Below are 26,808 nucleotides of genomic sequence, written 5' to 3' on the forward strand. Positions count from 1 at the left end.
TCAAGGGAGCCGACACAAGCCAAGTAACAGTGCAAAATACCCACTTTGTTGCACAGAAGATAAATAAGGGCCTACAAAGTGGGTCTGTGAGCTGTTGTGCACGTGTGAGCACACATCATTGCCCTCTCCCGGGGGGACCCTAATTGTTCACGAGTGTGTCACACACCCTATAATGGACAGCCTTCTGCTTTTAGGATCAGAAAATCAGAATTGTGCCTGGGCAAGTTCTGAACAGTTATCCCATACAGGATACAGACAACTATAAAATGCAAATAGCCACAAATTTGATGTCATCTGTTCTTTGATGTAGATGAATGAAATACCATAACATCCAGCAGAGAGGGGTCCAAGCTGACCTGAGAAAGCTCCGTGTTCAGGAGACAGAGACCGTATTGAGCCACAGTGGTTCGCTCCCTCATCCACGTGCCCACAGTTAAGGCAATCCAGCTTTTCAATTTAAATGAGCTTCAACAGGCACCAGTGATTGCAACAGCTGCCTCTGTTCCCCAGCTCTGTAATGACCTCGTGTTTGCAGTAATGTCATTAGCAAATTGAACTTCTTCCCACATGCAATATGGCTAATTTGGAAAAGGGCAAGCTAATCATTTCCTAATGATCAGGGCCTTTGGTAGCAACTGCAAAGAGCCTCCTGCAGAGTCCACATAACAGAGCTGGGTTCAGGCTGAGATAGTTAGCCGGGTTTATCTGAAGTTAGGCAGAAGGCAGAGTAGTTTTGCACCTTATAGCCTAACTCTATCAGAGACATAGCTGCATAAGCTTTCATAAGCAGCAATTTACTCCATCCAGTTTGAGCCCCCGTCACAGCTCTGCCCCTGCATGTGAAATCAGAGACAGGCAGCAACGGCCAGGGCTGGGGGGAGGAGGAACAGAGGTGCCCCGCTGTAGGTTACAAGCAACAAAAAAAAAGGCATTTTTTCTTGTAGTACAAGCAGTTGGATCTGGGGTGGCTTACTCAGAGGAATGGACATTAACTGCCACCAGGACACTGGCAAAACGGGGATGAGCAAAGGCAGGGATGGAGCCAGAATCCCCCAAAACTGTAACCCCTGCTATTGGCCTCCTTGAAGATCCTGTCTTCCAAATGATGTCCCCCTGCACCACCCAAGTCCTACCCTTTCTCAGCAAGTCTGCTGACCCGCTTATTCTGAGTGGCAGGTTTTAGAGGGCAAAGTGTAGAAAGACCAAGCATTGTTTTCAACGCCGGTTGGTCAAGGTGAACCTTTGTCCCCCCCTTGCACCCCACCATGAGTCAGAATCACGGTGCGCCTACGTCTCAGTTAATGGGCACCTTTTGGAAAGTATTGGCCTTGGCATCAGTTTCCCTAGCATTGAAATAGGGGTAAACACCAACTTTTCACAGCAGTTGCAGCCCTTAATTGCTATAGGCACTTTGCCTTTCTATCTCCACCCCAATCTCCTCCATTTGAGAATGGTACAATGGCTTGGCCAGGTCCCCTAGGTGCAACCTCTCTGCATTTCTAAAGCTCCCATCGCCACAGTATATAAGCTCTGCATTTACATTACAAAGTGTAGGGAGACCCATCCAGATGGGCAGTCATTCTTTGCTAGCTTAACTGTTTGCTTCCTACCAGAGCACGCATCTGTCTCTGCTCTTTGGAGAGTCCTTGGGCACAGCGGGGAATTCTGCAGCTGGTCCCAGATATGACCACAGCGGGACTCTTCCTGACTCCCTGTTGGGTTATGAAAACTCAAGAACACGCAGAGGCACTGCTGGCACTAGCCTCCTCCCCTGGAGCCTCGAAAGAGGGCACCTGAATTACAAAGCTCCTTTCCATCGGTTCTCATTATAGATTTGCTTTCTTGTTGCAAAAAGGGGGGAAAAAGGTGGGGGGTGGATGCCTCCTACATCCTTGGGACATGCTGCATCAAAGAAGCCAGTTCACAGCAGAGCGCTGGATTAGATAAATGCAATCAGGCAAACTCCCTATGAGTCCGAAGCCTGAGTAAGCACGCATCCCCGGTGAGGCTGCTGTTCCTTAGGAGCTGTGGATGGGGCACATTGCCTTGCTGGGGACCTCAAGCGGAGGTGAGAAATAAGAATCTAAGGACTTGTGCATGCATACAGCTGTGCTCCTTCGCTCAAGTTGTGATCCTAAACAAGAAGCAAAAGGCAGCTTAACTCTGCTTAAAACTGCTCTGCCACATGAGCCCGTGAGGAACGTGTGCATGGAAAGAAGCCAAGCAAACCAAAATGCGAATGCCCACACCAATCTCAGTTCATGAGTGTAAGACTATAAGCAAGCAAGGCCTTATTTTACTGTAATGACAATTCCACGGTGATCGCAGAAGCATTTCAGGATCCGCTGCATTCAGCATCTCTGCAGTGCAACTTTTTCTTGGAGCGTAATGGGTTTTTGGGCCTCTAGCAAGGGACATACTTTGATGGCTCTCACAGCAGTAACAGGAGCCAGCAAATGGTAATAGCCGGGGAGACAAGTTAACTGGGTATGAGTTTTATCTGCAGAGTTTTGGGCAGGAGGGAAACATTTAATCTTTCATTCTCTAACTCTCCACCCTTCCCCCAGGTCAATGGACAGGATATCTCCACTGTCAGCCTGCGGGAGGCACTGGAAATACTTCAGAGTGCCGAGGAACAGGTCACGCTGGAAGCGCGGAGAGAGAAACCGCCCTGCAAACCTCCCCAGACATCTGATGCTACGACCCAGACTGAGGCCAGCTGGTGGGATAAGCCGTGCCCAAACAGGGGGCACTGCATCCCCTCGTGCTTCGATTTCTACCTGGACAGGTATGCACAGTTTGCTGGGTTCGCTCCCAAAGTGCCAACAGGAGCTAGACATGCTCATTGTGGGAACAGACCCAAAAACTTATATATGTAGATATAACCTGCTGCAGGATGCCCAAGCCCACGCAGGTTTTGTGAACTCCGGCATTGCTGCTGTCCTGGCTGGGCTGCGAGATTAGCTGGGTCCACCGCTGCCGTAGTCTACGATTGCAAACCAGCAAGCAGCACACGTGACAAAAGGGATGCTCCCACGCTGTTTAGCCCCGCATTTATCAATAACCCAGCAACCACTATTTTCTCCTGTGAATCCTACTGTGCTTAATAAAGCCGGTGCTGGTTTGCCCACAGCCTACACGCTGTGAAGTGTAAATCGCAGGTATTGACAGTCCGGACTCTCTGTATACGCTGCTTGCGCCAGTTCCTAATCGGTGACTTCACCACCATTAGCTTCAGCCACTGCATCAGCTGCCCTTTCACTTTGGGCTAGAGCTAGACGCACCCTAAGAGCAAGACCTAATGCTACCTCAGCGTGACCATTCAAAGGCATTTATGGACCACGTGCATTCGCCCAGCGGGCCGGTATCTTTGTCTTTTGTCCCCTCCACACAGCTCCTATCGCAGTTACTTGCTGCCCCAGGACTGCAATGATGGCAGCGAATCTGACTGCCTGCTACCCACCTCCCGTCGCGTGGAGAAAGAAGAGCCGGATTATGAGGTAGAGCTCGCTCCCGTCTGGCATGTACCTTGGTGCAGGGAGGGTGGAGAGCATAAGAGGGTGCTGGGTCCACGACTGGGGCTCATAGGTGCCAGGCTAAGTCGAATTTGATTTGGGAAAGAAGCATGCAACAGCCACCAGGCTCTGAAAATATTTCCCAATGATCTCAGCCTTGTACGGAGCCCATTCTGCTTCCCCACGTTTAGCACTGTGACATTTTATTGGCCTCTTTCAGGCACTAGCCCTCATTCACCAAAAGGAGCTGAGTTTCAGCAGCTGTTACACCATCCCAGAAGATCACGATAGCGTCTGTCTGAGCTGGGTAAGCACATGCCTACATATAGCACGTGTGGGGAGAGCAGACGGGGAGGGAGGGGTGTATCAGGCATTAGTGGGGGCTCTGCTCACCCCTGGCTTTTGGTACAAAGGAAATCCAATTACCCCATTCACCTTAGTTCAAGCCAGAGTGCGCCTCTGTGCAGTCGGTGCAGAGCCGGATCTGAAAGAGTGTTGCAGCAAAGTGCGTTGGCAGAGCTGGGTGGAAGGCTGGGATTTGAACAGATCTACGGTGCAACGCAATGCAATTCCTCATGGAAACAGGAGCGTCCAAAGTAAATGGCATTTTAAAAGAAAGTACTTCTGAGCATCTCCCCAGTGTTCAACAAAGTTCTGCTTAATTAGAGGAAAAAATTAAAACAGAAACAAGGGAAAGTCTATGGAAACATGCGAGGAAGCAAATAAATGTATAATTAGCCTGGAGACTCCCTTGATCCTGTCTCTCCCTACTCACACCATTAACTCTCCTTGATGCAATCCATTAGACAAGGAAATCTTCCGTCGCCTGTGAAGTGCACAATGCATTGCAATTCATCTGCAGTAATTATTGAGTGCTGCGTTTTCCACATTTGATAGATGGCTGAGGGACTCGTGCTCGGCTATAAAGGAAAATTGCATTAAGTACAATTAAAACCTATTTGTGCGTTCATTTGCAGACAGAAAGCGAAGGGGAGGAAAGCCAGAAACAAAATGAGCAGATGCTTCTGCTCCACCAGGACTGGGACAGCGGAGTCTGCTACACTGATGGCAGCACCCAGCTGGATAAGCATTCGGGACCCAGTGTGGAAGCAGAAGACCCCGCTGCCCCAAAGGGGTCCGGCCCAGGCCATTTTGCTGTTGACACAATTGAAAGAAGTGGACCAGCTACAGAGGATTTGTTATCCAACGAGGAGTCAAGCGATTCCAGTTTCTGCGGCGTAAACCCAGAGGAGTTCAGGAAGTTTCAAGAAATCCTGGAAGGAAAGTGCAACCAATATCAGTTTTATAAGGCTCTCCATAGAGACCAAAGAGCTTCAGAAGTCCAAGAGGAGGGCTCCGAGCAATGCAGACAGCGCGAGCAATGGCTTGTCAAGCGCCCCTCGAGCCCATCTTCTCCAGAATGCCTCCCACTGGCTGGAGACAGCACCGCGAATACAAAGAAAGAGGTGAACCGCAGAGCTGAACTCTGCCCAAGAGACTCTGTGAACGGAGACGCGAGGAAATCAGCACAAAGACAGACGGAAACAGAAGACACTTCCCTTCCACCAACAAGCTTTGCCAGTGGCCCCAAAACACTTGCAATTCCACATCATGCTCGCCGTTACATGAGCTACATGAACCTCGTGCAGGAAAAGGTAGCTGTAGAGTGCCTAAGCGACCAACCCAGGTCATCAGCACCTCCAGGGCAATGCAGCAAAGGCACAGAGAGCAACCCAGGAGATGCTGGGCGCACGCGGAGGGTGCCAAATGAAAGGAGCAAGCCACTGCTAAAGAAACAGCATAAGAGTCAACTGCTGAAGGACAGAGCCCTGAGGATCATGGAGGAGCGCAGTGGGATGACCACCGATGACGATGCCCTGAGCGAGCTGAAGACTGGGAAGTACTGGAACAAGGCTCAAAGGAGGCAACACCTGCTCCTGTCCAAAGAGCAGAAGCAGAGAAAAGAATTCATGATGCAGAGCCGCATGGGACAGCTGACCGAAGACGGAGCAGGGACCATGTGCAGAAAAGATCTAGGGATTATTGAACTGAGTCAGAAGAAGCTGATGAAGAGGAGGAGTAGGAAAGTCTTGGACAACTGGATCACCATTCAGGAGCTGCTGACCCACGGGACCAAGTCTCTAGACGGGAGAACAACGTATAGCCCTTTGTTGTCAGTCACTACAGTGTAGAGTCCTAAATGACTTTCCTGACTGGACATCGGACAGGGTCCAGGAAAGCGCAGAACAAGTCTGTGATCAGCTCCACATGCTTCACGCACAAACTTCCCCGCCACGGAGCCCAAACTACACTGCCTCCTCAGCAGTACACACGCCAACACCAACACGAACAGCATCCTCACTGCACTGTGACTGATAGAAAATAAATCTGTCCTGGGTGTCCATTCTCCTTCCAAGCGCACAGGGTCGTACCCTCTGCAGTTTAGTACCTACTGCTTTTTCCAGTCAAGCCACAGGGATTTTACCCCCCCCCCCCCCCCATTTCCCAGAGATCATATCAAAATGTAAACGCCACAGAAAAGGGCCTTCCAGATACTCAGCCTAAATCTTCCCTGCCTTCATTTGTACCAGAGCAATGGGTTACCCTGAAATCCTCCTCTTCACAATTTATACTCTGTTCTACAGCCAAGTATCGATACTCATGGAACTACAGCTTCAAATTTATCCCCACCATTAGTTTTCAAGGCTGTAAAGCCTCAGTCACAAGAAGAGAAATGCTGCCGATGCTTTAAAGAAAACTTACCCCCATTTCTCCCTGAGCCTGGTAACAATGCACTCGTGACTTTCCAAAATAAACCCGGGCCCTTGTCTTATAAATAAGAAGCTCTTTAGACTCAGAAGCGGCGCTGCAAATATATGACTGTAGAGTAGGCTTCAATTTCCATAACAAATTTCAGCCGAGTAGTAATGGCCAGTCATTTATTTCAACTCTGTAACCAAAGCAATAGTATTTCCGAGGTTTCAGCTTCCACTTAGTACACTGGCACAACTCCGCTGCATCAGTGGACCCATTAAGTTGTACGTAGGGTATTTTAGTCTGATTACATACTATGCTTTGCAGAGAACTTATTTACTTGTACATTCAGCTCTTTCTACAATAAAGTATCTTCTCTGTTTTCCTAGAGAGATCACAAAGGATGCCTGTGGTATGCTTCAAATGTTAATATTATATATGATCAAATGTATAATATTAATGTCCATTTCCCCTCCTACCCCGTTGGCTTTGTTTCAATTCGAAGTCCTTTGGTGGAAGGATTGCTTCACTCTGTGCTTGCACAGAGCCTACAGTCCTGGGCAGAGTCCACGTGAACTATTGTAAAGGCAGATGAAAAATAAAAGGTTTGACAACTCAACTTGATAGACTCTCCTGAAAGTGAAAGATCCATGTTGCTTAAAACTGTTGAACCCAAAAGCCACCATGACCCAAGATTATGTTGTTGCTTTAATACCTAAAGCAATGTTTATCCAAAAGAAACCAGCCCAACAGCAGTATGAAATACTAATACTAAGCTGTCCTTCTGAAGTAAGCAAAATTTAAAAATGCAACTCATCCCTCTATGGCTTCGTTTTTTCTGCGAGCCTTTAGCAAAAAGAAGAGGACCGCACCCACCAAGATACCTGCTGTTACCCCACTTCCAATCCCTACCAGGAACACAAACAAGGCCCTTCTTTGCCAGGAGTCCTGCTGCCATTGTGACAGGAAACTGGTGCCGTTCCCCCCGTTTCCTTCCTTTTTGTATTCAGCAAGTTTCTGTTCCAGGGTCAAGGATTTGTAGAAGTTCAGCTCTATTAAGTCAGTAGGGATCACCCTGAGCCCAAAATAGATCCTCTTGACCAGCTTGAATGTCTTCATCAGCTGCACGTCACATCGGTAAGTCCCTGCATCAGATTCCTTGGCAGGGGAAAGTTTGATGACGTAACTAGGGGTCTTGATAGGCTTGAAAAGTATGTCATTTGTGGTGATAATGCCTCTGGCAAGCCTCCAGGTGTAGATAAAGGCCTGGCTACCAATGCCAATCATCTCAGAAGTCAGGCAGCTAAGCTCAAATGGTTTACCAACACGAACAGTGAAGTGGAGTAATCCACAGATCCAGCTGGTCAGACAGTCTGACCTGCGAAAGGTACAGTGCCTCCTTTCCCCATCAGAACCAATCTCACACATTTCCTCCACCTTGAAGCCTAGCCCACAGGTGACGCTGCAGGATGTGGTGCTGACAGAGACTTTAACCGTAGCTGACTTGAGCTTCTCTGGGATGGTAACAGTCTCGAGAGAAACTGCCGAAGGCAGGCAGAAAGCAAACGTGAATGTCCCAAGGATGAAGCTGCTTTTTGAGGTCTTCATAGCACAGTAGTCAAGTTTATAGACCACGTCTAAGCCACTGGCTTTGAGTAGTCCAGCAAAGGTAAATCATTCTTTATGAAGGTTCAATCTTAAGTATTTCTAAAATTTCAGTTGGCTTTGCGATCTAATTCCCCAGGTACAAAAAATCCTCCAAGATCAAAGGCTTGAATTGAAGTAGGACACTGCTGAAGAAAATGTCACCTATTAATAGGCAGATTGATGTTCCCCCCAAGGGTTCTAATTTCTACAATACGTTATTTGCCCATTTAGAAGAGACTAAACTCTAGCAACAAGCATCCCTTTGACCAAATAAATGAATTCTTAGGGAAAGGGAACAACTTAAAAGGCATTTTAAAAGAACATTTGCTGTAAATAATATTGTTGCTGAATTGCCCTAACCCCAAACCATAAGGCAAGGTCCATAATACAATCTTGAAACTCCAACTGAACGCCAATAAAACTTGAGGAAAATTATACATACCATCTATGCTTGGAGTACGGCCACGTGTATTTGTATCGTGAAAATTAAAAGCACGCCACGGCTCTCCAAAATCCTAAAGATAACCTTTTGATCTCAAGTGTCATCAAAGCATCAGCTGTTTAAGGCAAATTGGAGCGTGTCAATGCCATCACTTACGTTTTAGGCTGTCTTCTATCTAAAAAGACGCTGGATATTTTGTATATGAAGGAAGGCCGACTCAAGTTTTTGACCTCCCTCCCATGGCTCAGCTGATCTTCTGCGACACTGGCATTCTGCTGTGAAATTATTATGAAGTCATAACCCCATGTTTCATTAGGTAGAATGACTGAACACAGAATGTTGCACACATCTAAGTAAGCACCTTAAATGGTGCTGGATGAAAACTCCCAAAGGACTGAAATATATTAAAATCCGGAGCTAAGTAAAGCCAGAGTGCCCTAACCTGAGCCAAGTGTCAGCATTAGGGTAAACTGATAGGGGGCTCAGGGGGAACGGTCAGATTCAGCATGAGCAGATGTGGGCACAAACCATCCTAAATTCAAAGCCAAGGAAGTATTTACACGAGTTGTGAATACGGTCCTCCAGGTTCTGTTCCAGATTCGACTACTGACTCAACGCGTGTTCTGCCAATAGTCACACAGCTTCAAGTTCCAGTGTATGCAACGTGAACGTGGCAAAGCTTAGGTGTTTAGGAAGCGGAGGGGTCCAAAACAATGATTTACAAAGCATTTTGAATGGTCTCAGTGGAAAGGTGCAATAAGAGTGCCAAATACTGCGTGTTGTGAGATAGTAACACGGTATTTACTCTTGGTAGAGCAATATGCTGTTGTGACAACAGTGCAGTAAATAAAGGTTATTTCTGGCCAGCAGTTCAGGCGTGGGTTTTACAAAGGGTCAGGACTGCCTGCGATTACATTACAATAACATTTCTATTTCCCATAAGGTCATCAAAAAATACCTGCATCTCTCTTACTAACACAGTTTGACTGCCAAAACTGAATGCATGTTTAAACAATCCGAATTACTATTCACTATTGAATGCTACTTACTGTCTCCATCTCACGGTTTGTAGTCAGCAGGCTGTCCGAGTACTTGAACACTCGGACCCGTTTTCGTTTCACTTTTTACTTATGACCTATTTCAGTTTCTGCTTCTCCATCCTGGAAGACTTGGACTGCATACAAATGGAGGGGAGCATAAATTTAAAACACCTGTTTGCACTGGGCAGAACAAGGATACCTTTTCTCAGGCTAGGGATTTGTGTTTGTTTCTTAAAACGAGTTCATTAGGAAAAAACCCCCACTCGACTGCAAAGCCCTTTGGGACAGGAAGTCTCTTGTGTTCGTCCATCACAATGGGGCTTCCGAGTGCCACCACAACATAAACAACAATAGAAAAAGGAAATGCAGAGATTACCCCCAAGCTTAAGAAATAAAACATACCTCTTTATTTACAAACACAGATGCTAACAACGCTGCTATATTTCAGAAATGACTACAAACAAGTCAGCCTCGAGCAATTTTATACAAAACTACAGACACAGAAATAAAAGACGGAAGAAAAAAAAATACATATACACTGTACAACGGGTGGGGGAAGTGGCGTTTTAACAGAAGTGAAGGCTGGCGTCCATGGCTATACAGGTGCTGTAAACCAGTTTTCAGAGCCTTTGCCTGTGCAGCCTGTGATGGATCCAGAGACTGCAGATGGGTAGTTTAGACAAAATAGGTTTGCGTGAAAGAGATGAGCTGTCCAGAGAGTAGGATGGGCAAGCAAATGAATACAGTGTATGTGAGGATGGAATAAAAAATAATTTCATTGGATGAAGCAGATTAATGCACTGCCCTTCACTTCAGGAACAAATGCACCAAGATTGGTTTGTTTTCCTAAGCTTCTGATTTAAAGTCTTTCTTCAGTGCCTATGTTTAAAACCCATGCTGCTGCTGGCTGCTTTACTTAAAGTATATTCAACTGCAAACTAATACAGATTCCTGCTCTTTTGAAAGTTAAAAGGGAGAGGGGAAGCATAAGTTGAATTCACTAAGATAAATGAGATGAATGGAAGTAGCTACACAGAAAGTCTAAAGCAGTCTGAAAAACGACAGGTAACAAGACTGAAAACTTTATTATAAACCAGTTGCATACATGCTGCTCATCATGATACACACCATGTGCAAGCTGCTGAGAAGGCAAGGATGGAGAACAAGACTGCGTTCCCATTTCGCCACGACATGCTATCTGCTAAACTTCCGCCAGAATAGGTGCTCTCCTACTCGGGGACGGAAAAAAGATAACTTTCAAGTCAGGTGTATGGAGTCCACCCACTTCTGAGAAAAAAAAGGATGCTTGCTGCAAATACTGATCAACCTTCATTTTTCCTGCCACTTGTATACATCTTAGCAACCTGATGTTTCTCTGCTACAAGAGAAAAGCGTGAACTGTGTTGTGAATTAGATAACAACACCCCAGCACACCAGGCTGCCAGCTTTTGTCCTACAAAGTGAGACCGTACGAGGTGATGACGCTCCGTATTGCAGTTACAAGTATTAAACATTTTAGACTTCATAAAACCGGCATAAGTGTCAAACAAATTACTAAGATCCCAAACCAAACAAAAGCCAACTCAACTGCAAATCGAGCTCAGTTAGATGTTCATTTATGCGTACTCCATTCCTCCATGGGTCTGATCCTTTCATACAAGGAACCTTCAGCTCCATCGAGTTCACTGTGAGTTGAGGGTACTCAGCACACTGAAAGATCAGATGCGCCATTTGTAGGGTATCCTTTACCTTAAGGATCATTAATAGTTTGCAGAAGGATTTTTCCTGCCTACTAGTGTGGTGAAACGCAAATGAGAACAAGTGCCCAATCCACTCGTTAGTTAATTTAGCAATGCTGCTTACATATTAATCGGATGAACGAATATCATTTATTCAATGAACATGGAAGTGTTAAGGAAGAAGCCTGGCTGATTTTGGAGACACTCCAGCCAGTTCTCTTTACCCAGAAAAACAGCATCATAAAGATTACACCAGGGGGACAAAAAGGGCTACTTTTATTGTTTCAAGATGGACTTTTCTGGGCTATTGTTCAAGGTGTTGGATACTGAAAATAAAAGCTTGCTTATCTATAGAATACCCAAAGACTTTTCAAATATATGATAGCTTCTACTTCTTTTCCAGTTGCCAGAACAGATCTACAAAAACAAAAGCCAACTCCCCAAGCCAGGGCATCTGATATGACTTAACAGAAAAAGAACGATCGCCGCAGGTAAAGAGAGGAAGTAGCAAAATGCTACCTTTCACACGTCAACCTAAGAGCAGGACACAATTTCTTGGATCTTTTATCTACACTGGTTTCTATTCCTCCTCCTCCCCCCTTCTCCAATTCTCTCATAAAGAAGGGGCAGCCCTCAGTTCCTATCTATCACTATAACAAGTACCCATTTTTTGCAGAGACTGTCCTGATTTCTGGTATCAAACCCTGACAACCAACCAGTGATGGTGCTGCAATGGGGAGGTGTGTGTAAGAAAATATCAGTTTTCCATACAGTTCACAGTATGGTAGCATAGGCAGCACAGAAGATAAAGAATAAAAATACAACAGCTTACTCCTTAAAAGACAGGTAACCAAAATGAAATGGAGCATGGGGCACACTGGCACAGGATACAGGGTTCTGGGGAAAAAAAAGTGTTCAGTGTTCTTCAGTTCCCAAAGTAAAACATTGGAAAGAAACCGAAAGCAGGTGTGCAGCCTAGAAAAGCAGTGTGGTGGTGACCAATTTGCTTGGGGAAACTTTATGCGAGTCAACAAGGAGGCATTCCACTTAGCTTCCTTGTGAATCTTTTGTCCTGAGTCAATAGCGTACACTGTTTTGGGGAGAGAGGACTGAAGAGAAGGAATGAAGGCGGTTTCCTCTTCCATAATTCACTTCTTATAAAAGTCACTCCCTGCATCCATGAGCAATCAGGTTCCTGTATTAAAGTCAGTCCATTATCTGACTGAGTACTTTGTCCATATTCCACTTAATGGTGCCAGCAATGGAAAGAACAGAGGAAGGGAAAGCAGAATGTCTTCATAACAGTTCTGAGATTGCACCACCTGCTAAAGAGATCAGAGACAGGTGAAAAATATTTCATCATCAAGACTCAGACACAGGCATTTCCAGAAAGTAGGGGCAACCAAATTAGGTAACATTGCCAAAAAGAAAGGTTAGAACAGAAAAACTGCTAGGTAAGGTGATGCTTTTCAGAAAGGTGACAGATGCTGCTTTGGTGATATCGCTATCTGGCATTTTGGAGTTGTGCTTAAAAGTCTGTAAATGGATATGAAGCAGAGCCCCATGGAAATCTGTTTTCACTTTGCTTGCGTTTGAGCACACTTACCTGGTTTAAGTTTTGGATACTAATGAATTATACAGCTCAGAACAACACAACAAAACCAACAAGTTCCACTTGAATGAAGACTGGTGTGGATTTTTCTATTGTTTCAACCTAGAACTATGTAACAGCCCAGGCAATTCAATTTGTTTACGCTGAGACTCATTGCAGTAAGGGCCACTTGAAGAAAAATGCATTTATTTCCAGACCAGGTAGCACAGGGGCAGTGGGCACAAGGACCCATGCATCTGGCCTGTGCAGAGACAAGTTACATTACAGCAAGGTAGCAAACAGGTTCCAGAAGAAGAGCATAGGTTGCATTGCTGTTTTAGTGTCTGACTGGCTACTTCACAAAGCAGCACTGCAAGGATCTAACAGCCCTAAGAAAAGGCAAAGACGGCAATGCCAGTCTTTGCTACGTGCGTGCAACGTGTCTGCTCAAGCAGACAAGATTTAACGCAGGAAGGTCATCTGAGTTCATAGGAGACCGTGCCTCCCTTCCCCCGGTATAAACTGACAACCTCAAGCCTGCTTGCTTAAGGCAAGGCATAAATGCAGGGGAAGCAAGAGAAGGGAGGGTAGCTATGTCTGAGCACTGTTCACTACAAGATGATATGGTTTCTACAAGCCTGCAGAGTGCACTCTCCTCTGGGCAAGGTGTCTCTTGCCGTCCTAATCTGACTGACTCACCACTCTCTTTTCCTATCGGCCACCGTTCCTTGGATCTATTGGATCTTAGGATCCAATACCACGGAGCTAAGAGCAGTTCCTTTGAGTCAACAGGATTGCATGGGGCTGCGCACAAGAGGATCCTGATAGAAGACGAGTCCCATGCAGAAATACCAATGAACTGTTAACGACCATCAGGTTCCAGAACGCTCATGTCGTGCATTAATCTTACCAAAAAAATAAACCTTACTAGTACCAAAAAATAGAAACACTTAGAAAGGCTCTGTCCCACAACAACAGTCCTTCAGATTACTAAAGCTGGCAGGGAAACTTAAAGAAGTCTATTTTTATTTAATCGGTTATTCCATTAAAAATTAGGAAACTACATTTTCTGACTGTATCTAAAAATAAGCCGCCTCTGCTCCCCACTACGTGCCACACAAGTATGCACATCCCAGCATCAGCAGCAGCAACAGGCTAAACCCCATGGACTTATGTATGTCAGACTGCACCACACTACCCTCACCTAGCTTTAAAAGTCTATGCATCTACAACGAGGTGCAAAAACCAACAAAGTAGGAGCTCATTTAAAAGGCTGCTGCTCTCAAATCACTGAAGGGGGCACCTCTTTTAAAAAGTGCTGGAGAAAAGCCAGAAGTAATGCTGATTGCAAACTGCAAGAAGGGTATAAACTGTGGTTTGTCTGCAAAAAAAAAAAAAAAGATGCAGACAAGTCAGCAAAAAAATGCTTATAAGAAAACGACACTTCTAGGATTGTGCGAAAATAACATCTGCCAAAAAATGCAAGCAAAAAAACAAACCTGCTACTAGTGCAATTTGGCTGCAGGTAGCCTGATTTCACGCTGTGGTGTAACCAAAGGGTAAGCGCTTGCAGTACGTTTTTTAAAAGCAATGAATCACTTCAGTTTGTTTTGCAAACAGTAGTGAAGTTTCCAGTGGGCAATCATTTTCTATTATGACCATGTGAACTGAGGCATATTCGTTAGCAGTGTGATAAAAGAAAGTGATCAACAGGATGCAGAAAGCAGTAACTGTTGTATTAATTTGGTCTTGAAACTGAATCCCATCCCTCCAGAATGACATGTGGGTGTAATTGGGATGTACAATGGAAGCCTGCTGGAGTAGTTAAGAATCTCTGGACACCAGGTATTACTTACCACCACATTTTTGCTTTAAGAGAAGGAATGCCTGGTTCTTAATTACCTGAACAATCAAAAGAGAGTTTTGGAGAAACTATCCTTGCTTTAGTAAGTTTAACATTTGAAGCCATTCAACACCACCGACACTGCATAGCACCAAGCTTGTTTTTGGCTTGTTTAACTTCAGGCAGGAACGTGCAACATATCAAACGGCTAATAGGCAGTAATAAAAATGGTCTAGATTTTTGCCCTGCAAGGATGACAATTTTTCTTTTATCACATCCCCTTGATATGCAGAGGAAAAGCACTTATCAACACTAATACAAGCAACATAACAGGAGCAGAGCAGGAAGGACAATGAGCAAGGTAGGTAACGTAGGACCAGCAGCTGGGGAAGGAAGGGGTGGGGAAAATTAAATCTGGACAGTATAAAATCCACATCAGCAGCTGCCGGGTTCAAGGAAATGCAAAATTTTTGTACACGAATAACACCGTGTCTGAGGGTCTGGGCATCATGCCTTTTACGAAGAGTTAGAAAATGAGGATCACATGATTGAACAACTCATGCTTTCCTATACCACACCTGACGGAGCCTTTCCAAACAGGCAAGCAAAGGAAAAGCAGTTTTCCAATGAGATGACAGGTGTGTGAAACATGGGCCTTTCTTTAGGTCAACTGATTTCATCTGAAAAGGACATTGCCATGTAGCTTAGACCCCAAACACAGGCTTGTATCCATGCACAGCAGTCAAAATGACCAGAAAGAGACAAGAGTCAGCAAATCCCACCCTCATTTACTGCAGCTCCACTCCACTAAATTTAATGAAGTTGCCGCACAGCTGGAAGACAAAAATCTAGCCCTTGTATTTTCTCAGTATTCATTTGTTAATCAAATTACTGAATGGAGCTCCCATTCCCCTGCCAGATTAGGGTGGTGCACATCTCCCCATGGGAGGATTGGTTCTTTAAATGAAATGAAGCTTTTATCTAGTGGAAAGTTACAGGTACAATATTTAGCAGAAACCATTCAAACGGGCATAATGCTCTAATCCAGTAAAGAAAAGATGAGCTTTACTTAGCTGCTCATTTAGAAGAAGCCCAGAAAAGGGAAAGTAAAAATTTTCATTAAGGAAAGTTACTGACAAATCTTAATCCTTCAACAACAGCTACTTTTTTTTTTTTGTAAATCCACTGAATACTTCTAAAATTCCTCCATGCAGAATCTGTATGGGCATGGTGAATGGGAAGTCTTGTAAGGTGAGCAATGTTACGCAAGAGGGAGTTATTTAAAGAAAAAAACCCCAAAAAATAATCCCCAAGGCATACAATATAACAGGAAAATCAATGGAATCTATAAAATGCAGGCGTTTCTGCACTGGTTACGGAAATTCAGCAATGCAAAGCAGCCACTGCTAACAGCTACGTTATAGGGCAGCTTTTCCCTTCTCAACAATTTGCTTGCACAAATTTTAGATTCTTTGGCACATTAACTACTACCAATGATGGCACAGAGCTATAATGCAAGCTTCAAAATCCTCCGCTATTTCCATTCTTTCCTGTCAGCCTTTCCAAGAGACAGCCTCTGTGACCAGCAAATAATGCTATTATGAACCCCAGAGCTGACACAAGCTATTGAAAAGAATCACAGCACCACCACCATTTTTGCTTTTTTTGGAATATTGTATAATGGATATTAAGAAAAGACCTGCGTTCTTCATTTGCAACAAGCTGCATGCATTAATTTTGCGTTTCCTTTTCATTCTGTGCTGAATATAAAATCAGTTACATTTGAAGAAAAGTAGAATTTTGCCTCTCCTTGACAGCAGCTAAACACTTAGTGAGCAAATGCCATTTGGGAAGATGAAGTGCTAAGACTATCAAATCGGGGTCTGAACAAAGCAAGGCCACCAAGCAAGCCAACAACGCTCACCCTGGGTCCTTACCTGTCAAAGGCTGTCCCAGCTCCGCCTGCACTTTACCCTTCGCTGCTCCTTCCAGAGGTAAAGAACCTCTGTCCCCTTTGTAGAGTTTCGGTTTAAATGGAGAATCTTTCTCTTTACCTTTTGATCCTTTAGGCCTGCCTGCTTGCTTCTTCTTGGATTTACCATCTCCCTTCACGCCAAGCAGCGGATGGACTTCTACAGAGAGAGACAGAGGTGTTTGGAATATTCATGTCAGGATAACTGCAGCCACTGGAATGGTAAACTGAAAAGTCACTTCTCCCTCAACCTTCCCTGCTCCTCCTCACATTCTCAGTATCGCAGGAAAGGATGTATATGTAAAAAGGAAACATTTAAAAACCCTATAAAAGTGACTGATTAATGTAATTTTCTAGAAGTGAGACAATATCCACCCCCATCATTCTGTCCGTCTGGACCCTATGAGGTGAAGATAAATGAAGATCAGCATTATGGCAATGGCGGCTGCAGACTCAGTGGCACAGTCTCTAACACAGATCAGTACTAATGCAGCTGGAGAGAAGGATTCTCACGTGCTGCAGTCAGTGTTTGCCCACAAAGAAATAATTTTGCTTTAGCAAAATGTGATCCTTTGAGGCAAAAAATGTAGCAGCACAAAACCAAAAAGAATTTGTTTCACTACTCCTGGTTCCAGTCACAAAACGCCAATATAATCTGACTCGATCTTTTTTTGATCTGTTGCCATATAATATGGCATTTCCACTGATGTAAGCCAAGGCTCTAATGTTATTTTGGCATTTTTGCAGGACGGAGCAGCATAAGCAGAGGTGAGCTTTTTAATGACGAAGCCGTTCCAATTGTGCCTACCTAGTTGTTGTAGGTTAAGTGTTGGATGACGTACAAAGAGCACAAAAATCAATTGTTTTAGAATGACTCTGCTTCTTTCTCAAAAAAAAAAATGTTACAACAAACTTGATATGGGTGTGCAGTGACAATACTTACTATAAAGAAAATAACACTTCTTGACTATTAACCAAGAGAAGGATTGGAGAGTGACTATTTAACTCCTGGTCCTCAGACTGGTGGGAGCTGGAAAGACTGCAAAAGTGAAACCCCCAGAGCAGAACGGGCCTTCAAATGACAGCCGATGCCACTCACCATCATTGGGTACTCCTTGTAGTTCGATGTTGGTCGTTTTAGGTTTCTTCTTTGGTGGCTGCGGTCCATCAGATGAAGACTGTCTCTTTTTCTCTGAGCCTATTCCCTCATCCGTTAGAGAGGTCTGAACAGCATCAGGTGGGGGCCCATAAGGGTTTTCCTCTGGGTCTTCCACTTCAGGAGCAATGGGTAAGTACAGCAGAGCCTTGGAGTCCTCCAGTTCTTCATCGCTGTAACGGACAAAATATTGTTTGAACCATGCACCTTTAATACCCTTCCTCTCCACATCCATAAAGGAAGAGGAGTCTCTGTAGAAAGCAGCCGCAGACCTGCATTTCAGAATACTCTGCAGTCTGAGGGGGCAGGAAAACAAAAATACACATTTCAAATATTTTTTCATACAAGCAAAGTGGAAATGCAGGGAGAGAAGGCATGCAATCCCTGAGAGACATAACTTGCACACAGCTGTGCTGAACGATTATGCCAGCTTCCCTCATATGGGAACGTACAGGGGACTGCATCTCTCCGATGCCCACGCTGGTACTAGAAAGAACTGTACCGAGACAAAGCCTACTTGCAAGTAGTGTAGCCACTTTTTAATGGATAAACAAAGTAACTCTGGCAACATAAAAGGGGGTAGAGACTGCTAGGTAAAAACTGTACATGCACCCACACTTCCCCTGCAGCAAATAAAATCTAAACCACAGCAGTTTAGCCCCGATTTCCTGAGGGATAAGCTACTACAGCATAGATTTCACTTGCCACAGGGTAAGAACAGCAGTTGATGAGCAGCAAATCCCTTTTACCTGCATTGTCCATTTGTCCAACGCACTTGTGTCACTAGTCTCTGCCTCACAGCAACATTTGTTAGAGCACAGGCAACACTGCTCTAAGGCAGCTATGCCACTCGCAGAGTGGTGCCACCCTGGGGCAGGATGGACATACCCTGAAACTAGCAGATTTAAAAAGGAAGAAATGGAAACAGTCTGGGGGGCTTGCAAAATCAATATAGTCACCTGCTACAGAAGGCAGCAATGGGATCTACGCTGGTTACATCCACCTCCTCGTCCTCTGCAGCATCAGCACCTGCAGAAAGGAAAAGAGAATCATGGACTCAAAGGAAAAAGAGAGAGCTGCTAAGTAAGAGTTAGCTGATAGCCAAATGTCCAGCAGGACAAAAAATAACCCAACTAAGAAACTAGACAAAAACCCCAAGGGTGAAGTATTTTTTTTTAAATACATCACAATTAAATGACATACTACTTCCGGAAGTGTCAGAATACAAATACAAGTGTTTTAGAATATGACCTCTAAACGATTTGATACGATTAAAGACGGAATCCCTTTAAACCATGAAGGTGCACATTTCCCAGCAGGTTGCTGCCTGTAATGGTTGACAAGGGTTTGGTCTTCCCTCTACTAATAACCAAACCATTCTTTCTACTGGAAGCTTATTATGAGTGCACAGTTTTTCCCATTGCAGACAGATACTAAAATTATATAGTATTGTGTCAAAAATCCATTTGGTCTGCTTAGTTATAAGCCTTTTTTATTAGGGTTGGGTGACAATAATAGATAAACAATTCAGATTTTCACCACTTCCTATCTAGTGATCTCCCACCTGAGAAAACAAATTGTATGCAACTAAAATAATACAATTAAAAACTAATATTATGCTTGGATATTATAAAACTCCAGACACTCAACAAATCTTAGATATTCTGCAAAGCTTCTGTACAGCGTTTGTTAACGATGACAGTTTTACCGTCAGTGTGGAAGCTCCTAGCTTTACTGGTTTAATTATAGCCTTTGACTTCTCTGCAAGACTGTTGGCACCACCAAGTGGCTAAGCTGTGCTGCTACTGATTTAAATTCAATATTTCCACTCCTGGGCATGAGCCTCTCCAAAGCTTGTATGGTTGTTTACTGAAAATGGTTTGTCTGCACACGGGCATGTGATTTTAAATGGGCTAAAAGCCACAAGTGCAAAAGTCATTTTTTCCACGAAATGCTGGATGTCAAATGTAAATCTTAGAAAGGAGAGCTGAAGTGAAATTCATAATTTTGTACACACTCAGTTCTCCTGGCTTTCCCATCAATGGCCTGGCTATACCACTTTTATCCTATCCCTTTCATTTCTAATCAAGTAGGCAGACTAGGGGTGATTTAATAAAAATGCCACATCTAAATCAGACCCTCTGGTACATATACACTTTGGATAGTACCTGTCTGCTCTGGTTCGCTCTTGTCTTCATCTTCAATATCAAACTCAGACTCCCTCTCTTCATATTCTACATTTTCATCTAGCTCTTTGAAGTCAGGCGCAAAGGCACTCCAGTTTTCCTACATCACACATTTCAGAAAGAATTTACATTGGGTGAACAAAGAAGGAGCTGCACTTAGGCAACTATATAATTATACAGTAGCTGTAGCTCTTCAGCAGAATCCCACGAGCCACACGTACTATCACAAGACCAACCCCTCTGACAGCTGCACTCACATGGGCAGTCTAAAAACTGGCCAAGTTAGTTTCTGAAGTAAACATGCCATTCTTAGATTTTTATTACTTTAGATCTTGGAATAGCTTCCCTCACTGATAAGGGCTTCCATAGCCCGAGGGAGGTATGCTGTGCTTCACCACCTTTCTGTGCAATTATGTTCTCAGATCTGCTATCACCGAAAAATAAATTCAGAAGGACTCTGTTCCCATAATGTCAGATTTCAGACTCTAACACTTCCATTATTAAGCATGGCATTTAAGCATCAAATTAGCCCCTTGCATTCAGTGGGGTCACTCGTGTGCTTAGAATTAGGTATCTAGTTAAAAGATAGTGCTGAATTCTGACTTTATTAAAAAACATATTGAAATAATCACCCTCTGCAACATCCCATGACAAAACACACAACACGGTGTGTTAACGGGGTACTCTTCTATAGGAAAACGAGTCAGTCAAACACCTACCACTTGGTTCTGAGCCCAAATGGACACGACACCGCTGGAAATAGAAGCAATGATGGGTCGGACAGGATGCCACTAGATTTATTGGGATAGAAGAAAAAAGGAAAAGTTTATTTTTTTGCACCTTATTCTTAAGAACTGAAAGAAAACAAAGCTGAGGAAATGTGCACTTACTGCAACATCTAGCAACAGCTCCCCTCTGGTGCCATGGAGGATTTTTACTAGGTTCCCAATGCTCTTCTCCCAGATGTACAGGGCATGTTGCCGGGCTGATCCTGCCACAATGTACTCCCCATCCCCAGAGAAACAGCACTTCTTCCATGGTGTCCTGTAAGCAAAGGAATTCACAGAGCAAAGCACCTAGTTACCAATGGTACCACGTGGAAGAAACAAGATGGGAATGAGTTATGAAGTCCTCTTGGGTAGCAGCAAACACACAACTCTGTAACTCAAGGCAGGCCCACCTCTCTCTCTACTGCTCCCTACCTGTTCACTAAATCCTGCAGCTTCTGCATGGGTTCAGGCTCCCCATCTCGCCCGCAGGTTAGGATTTCCCGGCCATCGTACACACGGATGATTCGGTCAGCAGTGTTTATTAAAAAGCAGCTGGGGGAGAGAGAACGCAGAGAGCTCACGACTTTGAAAAAAGGATTTCTTTAAATAAACGTCTAAAAAATATTCTAAACAGAACTTAACAAAACCTAAACCTCTGAACTGCTTAGCTCCCACAGTCCCCACTCAAGGATGATACCTGAGCGCAAACACTTGGCACAGCTGGACCCCACATAAACAAGCCATTTCTTTTAATTGCATACATCTATGCTAACAAGAAAAAACACGCACAAAAGACATGTATTAATTTTATCTCTTCAAGTTACCCCTGAAGTTATCATTTAAGACAAGCTAACTCTATTAAATCAATACAGTGTTCTGACACGTATTAACCACTGGATTTTCCCCCCTTACATAACAAGAGGCTGTGTATGTTGCTAAGATTCTTCTGAGTTTGTTTCTGTGTTACAACTGCCATGATCCCAAAAACAACTCATTTTGAAGCCACAGCAACATGTACACAGCATGTTCTCAGCATATTCTATCCAAAAGACCACAAATCATAAACCAGAATACAAGCCTTGAAGTGCTGAAGTCCTTCAGCTGTTTAAAAATATCCGTTTTTACAACAGGACCAACAAATCTCTAGTTCTAGCAGGTAAGAAAAGGCTCCGAAAGAGTTCACTTTTAACAACGGTCTCTTCGCAGATTAAAAGACACTCTGGTAATTGACCCCATTCCAAAACTGATTTTGAAATATGTCCATTCACCTCAATTCAGTTCACCTGTAAAGGTGGCACTTCTGGGAACACACCTCCCACTCACCTTCCTTTCCGAGCAAACTCGATTGATTTAATAGCTGTGGTGTTGCTGGTTCCAGTTGTTACTCGGAAAGAAGCAACCAGATCCTGGGTATCCGTTTTTAAAACCAAGATCTGAAAATTAAACAAGCAGAAATTAATCAGTTTTCCTTAATGACCATTCCCAATTCAGTACGCACGCCACCCACTCCTAATAAGGCTAGCATGAGCCTACATAATCTAGATCAGCAGTTCTCAGCTTATGTAAACCCAAGGCACTCACGTGGCCCAAGGTCCCCCACCTTGGAAAATGCCAGCTCTTGTTTTGCACTCATTTTTTACTACAGAAAAATAACAGGACGTTGATTCTGTTGAAAAGAGCCTAAGACGACCGCAACAGGTGAGAATGAATTCCTATTTGAAATCTCTGGGTTTATCTTGGGAATCACATCTAGGTGTTCACACACATAACAGTGCTAACCTTATGCGGCACCCCCTGGCACACTTGAAAAGATCTCAAGGAGCCCCAGGATGCTGCAGCACCCTAACTGAGAACGACCGATCTCAACAAAGCATGGGACGTAGGGCCAGCATGGATGTCATGTTTATACCGGAGTAACTAGCTGTTCTACACGATAACAAAGTAGCAGATACAAAGTGCAGATTCCAAAACCAGATAAAATGTGCCCAACCTAGTGGAAAATTATCCCTAGAAGAATCAGGGGTAAAACACCATGAGCATAAGTTAAAACAGTTTAGCTGTCGTCTGTGTGACTACCCTGAGGCAGTTATTAGTATGGCAGTTGCCGTATGGTCTCCCAATTCGATTCGGATTTGGAGATTCGGTCGCCGAATCGGGCCGAATCAAATCACGGACTGAAGCTTCGTACAGTCCTAGTAGTTATTTGCTACCATCAAACTGGCTAGTGCCTGCTTCTCTGCCACCTAGTGACAAGGCACGGTAACAGCTGTTTTCTATGCGACCTACCTTGGGACAGCCACACATCTGGCCATTCCAGCTCCACTGGGTTACGTGTTCATCTGCCCATGCCCTCAGGTAAGTTTCTGGGGTTTTTGTTTCTGTCACTGATTCTTAAAATCCTTCTTAAAACTCATAACTTATGACTCACTTTACCCATTAGGATTAAAAGGGACAAGGATTAAGGATTAAACCTGTGTATGTACATTACTCTGCGTTCTTCTGCTAAAGTTGCGTGCCTGCAGCCCTTTTTTTCAAATCATCTGTTTGTATGCTAGGGGAGAAACACACTCCCATAAACCTTGTGAAAAACAATAGCTATTTGAATACTTAGCTCTTCAAAATCACTTTTCCATCCATAGATCTCAGTCAGTCAAAACACTTTACCAGGCTAGGTCAATGCCAGTGAAGCAGCAATGATTCAAGAGGCTCTCCTGGGCCTCGTTCACACATTAAAACAAAGGGCTTCACTCACAGAAGGATCAGGCTCCCTAAAAGGGAAATGCGTTAAGGCTAACTCATCCAGCACAACAAGGTCTCACCTTTCCCTTTGCATTGCCGGTGTAAATATATTCCCCTCGCCTATCAAAAGATGCTACCACATTCAAATCGGAATCATCATCCACGGGGAGAACAACATGTTTGGAGTCTGAAAGCGTTAGCATCACGGGTGCAGATTTCATAGGACATACCAAAACTCTGTTCCTGCAGAGGAAAAAGGGAAGAGGTCGGACTTAGGCAGACTAGGTTCTTTAGGCAAATCTGATCTCTTTTATTAAACCAACTCAATAGCTGGAAAAGTTCTTCTTAGCAAGCTTTTGGGTTTAAATACCCTTGGTCAGGCTGAGGAAGCACCTGCAGTCGCTGTGTGCTCTTCCTGGATGGAATGAATAGTAAAGAAGCCAGAGGCTGGTATGCAAGAGGTAGGAGTTAAGCCTTTTCTTGATTTAGCACTTTCCCAGCAGGAAACATCCTGAAAAATCAGGAATTACAATTCTGAAGAGTCAAAAAATAAATTTGCTTATTCCTACATTTTATTTCTGTCCCCAAAAGCGTGGTTTTATTGCAATTCTGTTATGCAGGGTTCATGCTGTTGCTGAACACCATTCTTTCATTTTACAGAACTTGATAAGCATGTTTTCTTAGATTATAAAACAACACTGAAGAGAGTATTTGATCAGCCCATAACAGCTTTGGAAGAAAGCTTTTTCCATGAAACTCACTGGTCTCGAGGATGGTACTGCACTTTCAGGATGGGCGAAGGGAACCGAAACCTCTGGTCACAATCTCCGGACAGAACATCCCACTGCGATACAATGTTATCGGTTGAAGCGCTCACCAACTTGTGACCGTCTCGGCTCCAGCTAGCGAGGAAAGAGAGAGACTTAGTCACTGAGTTTATGTTTAAACCCATACACAAAAACCTATGTTCGCCAAAACCTCGCCGAGACGATCTCTGAGAGCGGACGTGATCTGTGAGAATCATCAGCTACAGCAGCAAATCCGTTAGTCGGCTGGACAGCTGCGTACACCTTCAACAGCCTGAGCATATGCATATATATATAGATAGATATATATCTATATATATATTATATATATATATAGATATATATATATATATATATATATATATATATATATATATAATGTCTTTGAAACTCACTTATAGGATTAGATCCTATGAAATGCTCGGTTATACTGTAACTTATCAGCGCTAGTGCAGCATGTTAAGGTTGCAGGGGTTGGTCTAAGGACACGGGCAGACAAGATTCCTTGGGTGAATGTGATGTCTTTTATTAGACCAACCCAAATAGTTGAAGAAAAGTTATTAAGCAAGCTTTCGGGTTCAAAAACCCTTCCTCAGGCTAAGGAAGTCTCAGCGGTTGGTGCATGCTCTTCCTGGACGGGATGAAAAGTATGTTAAGGTTAATTTATGACTTAGAGAATCCGGCACAGTTTCTTACACCCCATTCAAACGCTTGCGTGAAATCTCTTACCATAAAGAGCAGACAGGGTGGATATGAGCACTTATGATTTTTGCTATGCCTCTTGTCAAGAAGTCCCAAATGACAATGCGTCCGTCGTTGCAGCCCACCGCGAGCAGCGTGCCCCACCGGTTAAAGGTGCACGTGAGAGCCATACTAATGCAGTCCAGCGTCCCATCGGCTTCCTGGAAACAAACCAGGACACGAGAGACGGTTCGAAAATAAACTTTTGAATCTATCCACTTCTAAATGAGGAGGGCTAAGGGTCAGCCGCTCTAAGGACGGGTGATCAGGGTGACAAGGAGCATCCCCGCCGGTTTCATCCCCAATAATCAGGAGGAAAGAGGATTTTTTAAAACCCATTCCATTTTAACAACTTTAATTAGGAAAGCGTGTTTCAATTTCTCCTGTCCCGAGCCGAAACAAAAACAACAAACGGCAAAATAATATCTAAATTAACGTTTTTAAAAACGAAGGAAATTGGAAAGAACGATCTCGGCTCTCAACGGTTGTCCCCGTCCAAAAATCGTGACGTCGTCCCGAGTCAAATCAACCTGACGCCGGATTAATTCCGGTTTTTCTCGACGCGCCGAATAAACAAACCATCCTTCGGCCCCGAGGAAACGCTCGGCGCCGAGCTTTCCCCACGCTCGTCCGTCTGTCCTCGCCTACGCCGGGCTGCTTACACGCAGACAGACAGCGCCTGCCCGCCGGGGGAACAAGCCCTCCTCGGGGCAAGCGGTGGCTGTTTTGCACCGGGGGGGGGGGTCGCGGTTTTTATCGCTGTCGAGGGGACGCGAAGACCGACCCGATCCAGTCACAAACCCGACACGGGCCGGAAAAGACGTTTACCTCGGGGTAGTTCTGCCCAAACGACTCTGCAATGAAACATAAGGAGCTGTTAGGGACGGAAAACTCTTAGTTGTTCAAGCCTAGAGGTATAGGTATAGATATAGGTATAGGTACGGCCCTCCCCTCCCCCCACCGAGCGCTGTTCGGCTATAACGCTCATGTCACTCAGCTTCGTTATAGGGGGGAGCGGAGCGGGGGACTCATTACGACGCTGCACCCGGCGGTGGGGGGGGGGGGAGGGGGGGGTCTCACCGAGCAGCTCCAGGTTCATCTTGTCCACTGCCCCGCTCCGCCGGAGGACCCCGGGGGCCTCGTGCCGCGGCGGGGCTGCCCTTCGCTGTGCCTGCTCCGCCGCCCGGGGTCCTTCCCGCCGTCCTTTTCCTCCTCCCCCGCCCAGCGGCGGAAGGCGGAGCAGGCAGCGCCGCGGCCACCTCAGTGGGGGGCGGAGCAAACGCGTCCGGCTGGAAAGCGGCGCGCGGCACAAAGGTTCCGGGCGAGCGGGAGCACGGCCTCTGGCCGCCTCCAGGGCTGCCCCCACCCCTTGCACAGCAGGTCAAGGCAGCCTGAGCTTGCCCCAGGCCCGGCACCACCCGTGGGAATCACCCATTGAACAGGACCAACCCCCTCCACAGCATGCAGGCTCCTAAAGTGCCTGCTTTAGGGGCCACGCTCCTTGGAGTAGATGCAATGCCTTAGAGAGAGATCACATCTGCTCCAACAACCCCTGTCCTTAGACTGACACGGCTGCAGCCAGAAACCCAGCTCCCGGCCTGCTCTTAGGCTGTGCAGGAGGAGGGAGAGGTACAGCCTCCAGGCCAGGCCCCATCAAGCCTCAGATGCTGGCGGCTGGAAGGGACACGGGAGACCGGCCATGACCGGCCGTTACCGGGAAAAGGTAACGGATGGTTTTAAGACAGGATGCTTCACGAGCCGACAGCGTGCTGAATTTGGGTCCGGTGTTCAAAAGGTGGCAACATCGGGAACTCAACGAAGCCTTATTCTTACTTTAAAGCAGGATTGCCACTTTTCTTCTAGTTCC

At 45.0% G+C, this 26,808-nt stretch overlaps 2 protein-coding genes across 5 annotated transcripts; both read right to left on the bottom strand.

Annotated features, from left to right (window-relative positions):
* Positions 1-6,401: 6,401 nt before the first annotated feature.
* On the bottom strand, positions 6,402-8,058 carry TMEM81 (transmembrane protein 81). The gene has a single exon (XM_006273882.2). It carries the CDS (start codon positions 7,875-7,877, stop codon positions 7,083-7,085), a length of 795 nt encoding a protein of 264 aa, XP_006273944.1. The 5' UTR covers positions 7,878-8,058; the 3' UTR covers positions 6,402-7,082.
* A 1,724-nt stretch (positions 8,059-9,782) lies between these two features.
* On the bottom strand, positions 9,783-26,142 carry RBBP5 (RB binding protein 5, histone lysine methyltransferase complex subunit). Of its 4 annotated transcripts, none has more exons than XM_014609144.3 (14): positions 26,022-26,142; positions 25,770-25,795; positions 24,930-25,102; positions 24,156-24,296; positions 23,475-23,637; positions 21,979-22,088; positions 21,088-21,207; positions 20,776-20,929; positions 20,605-20,676; positions 19,868-19,985; positions 18,659-18,728; positions 17,643-17,872; positions 16,626-16,703; positions 9,783-12,459 (listed from the first exon to the last, which is right to left on the bottom strand). In XM_014609144.3, exons 1-14 carry the CDS (start codon positions 26,038-26,040, stop codon positions 12,434-12,436), a joined length of 1,500 nt encoding a protein of 499 aa, XP_014464630.1. In that variant the 5' UTR covers positions 26,041-26,142; the 3' UTR covers positions 9,783-12,433. The 4 variants fall into 4 exon arrangements, with proteins under 4 accessions (XP_014464630.1, XP_006273939.2, XP_006273938.2 ...); XM_006273877.4 differs by having other exon boundaries at positions 9,783-12,462; XM_006273876.4 differs by having other exon boundaries at positions 16,509-16,703.
* Positions 26,143-26,808: the final 666 nt, after the last annotated feature.

This window comes from Alligator mississippiensis, chromosome 14 (assembly GCF_030867095.1).
Source record: "Alligator mississippiensis isolate rAllMis1 chromosome 14, rAllMis1, whole genome shotgun sequence".
NCBI classification, from domain to species: domain Eukaryota; kingdom Metazoa; phylum Chordata; order Crocodylia; family Alligatoridae; genus Alligator; species Alligator mississippiensis.

What these genes read in the sequence shown, in the direction of transcription:
- TMEM81 (XM_006273882.2), bottom strand. Translation starts at nt 7,877, where the DNA reads ATGAAGACCTCAAAAAGCAGCTTCATCCTTGGGACATTCACGTTTGCT.
- RBBP5 (XM_006273875.4), bottom strand. An exon ending in TTGGGCAGAACTACCCCGAG is followed by an intron (nt 25,103 to 25,769) that starts GTAAACGTCTTT and finishes GTTTGTTTCCAG; the next exon opens with GAAGCCGATGGGACGCTGGA. An exon ending in ACAAGGAGTACCCAATGATG is followed by an intron (nt 16,704 to 17,642) that starts GTGAGTGGCATC and finishes CTCTCTCTGTAG; the next exon opens with AAGTCCATCCGCTGCTTGGC.